Source organism: Eucalyptus grandis, chromosome 2 (assembly GCF_016545825.1).
Source record: "Eucalyptus grandis isolate ANBG69807.140 chromosome 2, ASM1654582v1, whole genome shotgun sequence".
In the NCBI taxonomy this organism is placed as follows: domain Eukaryota; kingdom Viridiplantae; phylum Streptophyta; class Magnoliopsida; order Myrtales; family Myrtaceae; genus Eucalyptus; species Eucalyptus grandis.
This window is the reverse complement of record NC_052613.1, coordinates 23,450,605-23,458,064: the sequence shown is the minus strand read 5'-3', so window position 1 is coordinate 23,458,064 and position 7,460 is coordinate 23,450,605. Positions and strand designations below refer to the sequence as shown.

Genomic DNA, 7,460 nt, shown 5'->3' with positions numbered 1-7,460 from the left:
GATATTAATAGTAATGCTTGATATAGCTTGAGGAATCTTTTACTGGTGAGTGGTTGTACTCACCCCTTTAGGGACTAACATTTCAGATTAAGAGATGCCTCTATTACCGGTCACACATGGTACTTTCTATGGCTTACCGTCCGACGTTGAGGTTGAGTGTTCGGAGCATTCCTATGTTGGTGTTCATGGACTGGTGTTCATCCATGTTCGAGTTTTAGTTATGCATGACGTGGGTCTACCTGATGGCCCTGTAGTCCAGGAGTTCCTGTTCATGCATGTTCGTTGCGACGAGATTATGATGGGGATGCTACCGCCGCCACTAGCCGATGCACCGGGCTGGGTGTGACTGTGCGTGTGACAGGTAGCAGATGACACTTCTTGGATAGCCGACACTAGATGATGGATTGGTGTACATGACTGATGTGGGGTCAGGTACTTTTGGGTTATAGCGGAGCTTAGTAAAGCCTTGGCCTTTTGATGTACCAACTCTTGATGTTCGATCAAACTATGTAAATAAAAGTGTTTCGGCTCTAACATATGTGGTGTGCATTGCATTGTATTACTTAGTTTGAGTATGGGTTAGGGAGATGTCGAATATGCTTCCGTTATATAAACTGCGTTGGGACCGATTGAAAATATATATATAAACCCCAGGATATACGGACCCACTACAACTCGATGGTATCAAAGTGAATATTACCAAGTCAAGTGAAAGGTAAGCAAACTGTGGTGACCCTAAAGGATCGGGGGCCGTTTCGGGGGTGCCACATCTTTCGATGAAAAATTAAAAATTAAAAAGCTACTACTATAGGGAGATGACATTTCTATTCTCAAGAATAATTTTTGTTTAGAAATAGGTTTTTTCTATCTCTATTCCCAGTATGAGTTCTTAAGCAGAAGAATACGTTTAATAACGATATAAAATTTATATTCCTAGAATAGAAAAAGAACATAAATGCATTTGATATGACCCTAAGATTTATATTCCCAATTTTTTTCATTTAATTATAAAAATGTAAGTGGACACTTAAAATAAATGTTTAGATAAAATTAGACTTTTGTGAGGAGGTTTTAATTAATTAAGATATTCTAAGATGGCCTAAAAAAATCCAACATAATAGTTAGTCAAAGAAAGATGGCTGGGAATGATAGTAGAGAGTCCCACTAGTTAATAACTCATAATATGAGGAGACTGACAGTAAATTTTTGGACATTACAATAAATAGGTGCATCTTTTGAGCTTTTTTAGCTACAAGAATAAGAGCAAATGTTGCTTGATGGTATAGGCAAGAACAACTAATGATGGAGGCAATCCTAAAGTTGGTGCCGTTATTTGCACAAACTTATCAAATCTTCAAACAAATTTTGTCAGAAATCCATGAAGCACGAGCGTACGTTGAGCATTTTTCTCTAAAATGATATTGTTTCTCTTTTAGTTCTAGGAGCAAAAATGTAGATATTTTTACTTTTCATTTTTGTTTCAGATATATTTCTTGGCCACTAATAAATTCTAAGGAATAGAAAAATACATTGATGTTACCACAAAGATTTTTTTTAAAGGAATCCAAGTATTTAAAAAAATAAAAGAAAAACAAGATGATTATTAAATAGGCCCTAAGAGTCTAAGAGATTGGCTTTACTAGTAAAGCCTATGATGTAAGCGCTCGACACCGATGATGTGGCACTTGGGAGATTCCTTGTGTGAATATGTGCTTTTTGATTATTGAGGATTTTGAATGTCCTTTTCTTTCAAATTCTCATTGTTTATCATGTGAAATTTGACTTTTAATAGATTAAACCTCCCATGAACTCCTTATATAGGATGAGGCATAAGAGGTTTGACTAATTTTCACAGACCCAAATTATTATTTTTTTGGTAAATATACAGTACAAAACTAAGAAAAATTAACGTCTGAAATCTACAATCCCAACTTTATCACTAAACAAAACATGAAATAATTCTCTAGGAAGCCGCAAGTAGAATGTAATATCCCAATGTGTCGCTATGCCAATATTGACAAGCATATCAACAGGTCAATTGCCTTTCCGAATAAAAAAATATGATGAATTTTGAACTTAAAATGAGAGCTCAATAGACTTATGATATTCTTAAGTAGTGCCAATCTAATATTATCAACTACTCTCTCTTAATTAACAAGTTCAGTAAAGTAAGAGTGCTATTGCAAAAACTTTTGGGAGTTGAACTTTGGGTATGGTTTGAGGTTATATTGTTTGGATAGAAGGATAGTTGTGTCATTACCCCTATTCCTATGGGATCCAGGGTGTGACATTAGGTATGTGGGTTCTCTTAGAGGGTTCAAGTATGTTTTTTCTTGTGATGGTTTCGTGGCATATTCTCATCCCCAGCTTGTATTGGTAAAGTCATTGTTTTAAGTTAAGGTCTGGCTAATAATGGTGGCTGAAAGTTGGTGCCGATGTTTGGAAGCGGTTGCCGGAAGGGAAGGTTGGGAGTTGATATCACGTTCTTGTGAGTCGTGGCCGGTGGTCCAGTGGTATGTCCAGCGAATTGCAGTGGCGATAGTATTCGCTGATGCTAAAGGTTGGGCGTTTAAAAATGTCTGGCGATGAAATATGTTCTTGGTTTAAGATGAGATGATGTGGGCGTTATCGTTAAATTCTTTTTATTCTGAAATCGATATGGGATGCTGAAGTTTCTGGGTTGATGAACGGAGGCGTTATGGCCGAGAACTGCTAACGTTGGTGATGGCCACGTGGAGAGGATAATAAGGGCGTTAATTGTCTCTTTGGTTTAGTATGGGCTCACATAGGCTTTCGGCTAAATTTGGGTTTACAGTTACGGCTAAATTAGACCTTGATGGGTTTGGATTTTGTTTGGGCTTCAGAGGATTTGGACCTGCTAGATCAAAGGTTATTTTGGGGACGAGATTTGGTTTAGGCCACATTGGGCTTGTTTCGTTTCGTTAAGTCAGATTGGACGTTTGCTTTGAACAGGCTAAAAATCAGAGCCCAATTGTGTGCAGGGCCCTGACCCATAAGGCCTAAGTGTCACCCATTTTCGAAAAAAAAAAATTGCAAAAACATTAAAAATTAAAAATAGAAAATAATTTAAAAAAATAGAAAATAACTTAGAAATAGTTCCTTACCTAGTTGTGTGGGTTAGGAATTAGATGAAGCTTAGTTTCTTTTTGATTAGTACATATATCAGTTTAGATATTTTAGTGTGTACCTTTAATACGAGTTTAGTCTTCATAGATTAATCTCTTTAGGTAAGAAATTGCACTTGATTTGAACTGAGCACATGAGGGTTGCTATATCAGGACATAGAACAAAGCCATGTATATTTTTTGCCTGACGAGTATTGGGTTTTATTTCTCACACTTCAAGCATTTTCAATACTTAAATGTTTACTTCTTGCACTTGCAATACATTGATAGATATTTTCCTTTAGGATTTCCTTTTATATGATTTTCCAGGTATCTGAGCATAAGGTGACGATGCCATGGTGGCTGTGGATTTTTTATTTTGTCTAGTCGCATGAAGCACTTTGGTCGTGGCTCTCCCCACTATCAACGGAAATGTCAATTTGAACTTTTTCACCGAGTGAAGCTTCGCGGGAGGATCCTAAGATCGAGTGGTTAGGAATTTATTAAAATATGGACGGGTCTTTCCTAGCTTTCACATCATTAGAATCAGCACATACGTTTACATGAGAAACAAATATATTCCAAATTGTCATAATCACTGAAAAATTCCACATTCTTTATTGAAGTGCACCAGCTTTATGGGTTTGATTGTTCTTGACTGATCACTGTCGAGAATCAAAACGCGAAGAACGCTCCTTGTTTTCTTTGCGTTTTGTTTAGGGAGTGCCGAGTCTACGAAAGTGGAACTGTTTTGACTGTCAATGTTGACTAAGATTAAGAAATAATTTGGATTTTGTATGGATTGTTACCATTTCAATTAAGGCATTGCAAGGTCATAGATTAGTCAGTAGATTAGTTTTTTGGCATTAGTCATAGATTAGTTTTTGGACATGTTAGGTAAGTCTTTGGACATGTGCACACCGTGTCCCTTGGGTTAATGTAGATATGTCTAATCGTTTCTATCTCTGTTGCAACTGCAATACATATGAACTGTAGCATAAGTTCTAGATGAAGCAAAAAATAAATCTAACAGACACTCGAAATGGAAATGGATTGTGAATTGTGATTATTAGTTTAGTACCAGTTCTCTCTTTGTGATGATACAAATGTCGCTTCTTTCGTTGACCTTACAAGGCTTGCTTTGGAATAAGCAAGACATCGGTTGCATCAGTTGAAGCTGTAGGAGACTAGGTCTACTTTGAGCCCCCACAAATAGAAATCAACCAAAGTTTTTATCTAAGTTCATTCAAATTTAATTATTTGTAAATTACACTAGCATTCTTATCTAAATCAATTGTTATAAGAACATAGCTAATTCTGAATATTTCGTATCAAAAGTGTTGGATGATGCTAAGAAAGGGTCGCTAGCAATGGTTGTGCCCCTCACCCTTTTGCTAATTAAAACGAAAAGCAAATACTTTGGATTGGATGGTACTGAACTAGCTGACTTTTCCCTCGGTCTCGTGCTCCCACAGGGCAGACTATTTGTCTTGCCATGAACAAAGGGAAGGAAAAAGAGGAGAGTGCAATGTCTCCTTGGACATCAAGGAACGGAATCAAATCCTTCATTTCGTTCATTAAATTTTAAGAAATTAGTGAGCAAAATAAAATTGATACCACTCATTCTAGACTTGATTTTGGTCCAACAACCAGCCGCCATGCTTGCATTTCACTCACGTGCTCAACTGCTATGTGGCCCTCAAGAGGTGGGCATCCAAATATAAAATTCTCTAGTGACTATTTTGATTGTCCAATCCAATGTATTATAACCTCTCCCCACATCTACAATAATGGAGTTTAGAATATTTTTATCTCCAACATCCCACCATATTTGACTCTTCCCATATTCAATTAATCTCCCATCAAATCAAATTTCCGCTCTCGTGTATATATGTCATCTTCTCTGACACTAATCCACTGAATCTATCACCAACTATCTTCCCACGTTGTTCCCTTTCACCTTAAAAGATGGAATCTCATCTCTCCCACGACCAGAAACCAAAACTCCCATCACCGCCAAATTCCTTCATCGCCCCCCAGTCTTTCTCTTGGGAAGAGCTTCTCTTTAGCCACAACTCACTCCCGTTCAACCTTAACGACTCTCAAGATAGACTTCTATTGGAAGTCATAGCACAAGGAACCGTGAAAGAATCGTGCGAATCCGAGTCCGCATCCTCGACTGGAGTCGGTGAGGAGGAGGTCACTTCAAGCCTTGCGATGGAGAAGCTCAAGTCGAAGAGGAAGACCTACCGAGGTGTGAGAAGGCGGCCGTGGGGGAAATATGCTGCCGAGATCCGAGACTCAACACGGAATGGGAACCGGGTCTGGCTCGGGACATTCGACACAGCGGAGGCCGCTGCTCTGGCCTACGACCAAGCCGCATTCACGCTGCGGGGGTCCTTGGCCGTGCTTAATTTCCCGCTAGAAAAGGTTAGGGATTCGCTTAAGGGAATGGAGTATACTTGTGTGGGTGGCTGCTCTCCTGTGGAGGCACTAAAGAGGAGGCATTCTATGAGGAAGAGGCTGTTGGTCAAAAAAGATCAAGAGAAAGATGAGGAAACGAGGAAGCAGAATTTGGTGGTGCTAGAGGATCTAGGGCCTGAATATCTGGAGCAGCTATTAAGTTCTTCCAAAAGCAGTGACACCATTTGGTGAATAGAGGAAATGCTTTGTCACCAATTGTTGAGAAAAGTGGAGGAAGGTCTTAAACTACATGTATGAATCATAGTTAGGTCCGTGATCATTCAAATGTCGAAATCAAGTCATAAATCTTTTGATGAAAATGCATTAGTTAGTTGTTCTAACAGTCAACTTGTTCTAGTTGTTCCTATGGTCAGCTTGACCTGCAATATCACCTGTGTGGCAATTATAATGCATGCCTCATTTTCAGCTATCATGTAACCGATTTATGGTGCATCAATTAAAATGTTTAGAATTCTATCTCATCACTTGACAGACATTGGAATTTCTGGAAGAGTTCTTCCCACAGATTCTAATTGTTTATTTACCCATTTTGACAAATGAGCTACAACACAAACAGACACTTGGAAGATAAACAATATCCACTTAGTCTTCACGGGAAATTCAAGCTCCAGGCGTTTGCTGAGTTTTGAATTTCCAGTCAAATAAAAGTCAACATTTGACCGTGTGCTCTCGGCTTATACTATTCTTAATCAGTGTGGGTTCACTAGATAACATGTACTTTTTTCTCTTGTTTGTGCATATCCTCTGAATAGTTGGTGGTATCTTAGAAAAGTCCTATATAGGACGAAGTTGCCTCCGCAAGAAATTGCCTAGAAATTCTGGACTGATATATAGGACTAATAATTTGGGAGACAATTCATCTATACAATAAGGGTGCTCACATGAGTTTAACCATTATCGTATATGAATAGGTTGACCCATTTATATATGATTAGCAGATGTATTTTGCGAGTTGAATATTTCACTATGTTTGTCATATTTATTAAATAGGCTAACATAATGCCCATGTTGTAAACATATCTTGGTACTTATATATATATATATCTAGACACATTCTTTACTAGTTCAAAACATGTCGAACGTGTCATTTATACTCACATTGTTTGATAATGAGGTTTATATGCTTTTAATGTATATTGGTATCCCTCCATTATTAAATAGGCTAACATAATGCCCATGTTGTAAACATATCTTGGTACTTATATATATATCTAGACACATTCTTTACTAGTTCAAAACATGTCGAACGTGTCATTTATACTCACATTGTTTGATAATGAGGTTTATATGCTTTTAATGTATATTGGTATCCCTCCATCAATAAGTTCAAGCTTTTAGATTGGACTTTCTAATATGATATTGGAGCTATAATTTGCTTGTTTCAAGTGTGGGTTCACCCAAGTTAATCAAATTTTACGTGCCACTCGTGTTACATATAGTTTCCTTCCATCTATCAATTTAAACTTTTTATAGTCAATTCAATGATAAACTTTTTAATTTGATGAATTTAAGTTATTCTACCCAAAATTGGTTAGAAATTACTGACGTGGCAACTGACCATTCTACATGACACGGCCGATAATATTTGATCATTTTTACAATACTTAGCTATCTTTATAAAATGTTTTTTGAAAGTTGAATTCATCCTTTATTTTTTCCTTCTTAATCTTTCAGATGTTTTTCTTTCTTTTCATTTTTTTTCATTGGTTATCTTCTTGTAAGGGTTGCAAGGGTTGTCAGGGCCTTCGCATTGGTCAGCAACCCTCAAATAGCCATTGGATTGAGGGCCTGCAAGCCCTCACCAACCACGACTAGGGGTTAAATAAATTAAAAAATTAAAGAAACTATAAA

General features: G+C 37.4%; 1 protein-coding gene across 1 annotated transcript; it reads left to right on the top strand.

Moving 5' to 3' along the window:
• The first annotated feature begins 5,073 nt into the window (after window positions 1–5,073).
• On the top strand, window positions 5,074–5,989 carry LOC104427867 (ethylene-response factor C3-like). The gene has a single exon (XM_010040887.3). The coding sequence runs from the start codon at window positions 5,094–5,096 to the stop codon at window positions 5,778–5,780; it is 687 nt and encodes a 228-aa protein (XP_010039189.1). The 5' UTR covers window positions 5,074–5,093; the 3' UTR covers window positions 5,781–5,989.
• The last annotated feature ends 1,471 nt before the right edge of the window (window positions 5,990–7,460 follow it).

Coding starts and splice junctions, on each gene's coding strand:
- LOC104427867 (XM_010040887.3), top strand. CDS start 5,094: ATGGAATCTCATCTCTCCCACGACCAGAAACCAAAACTCCCATCACCG.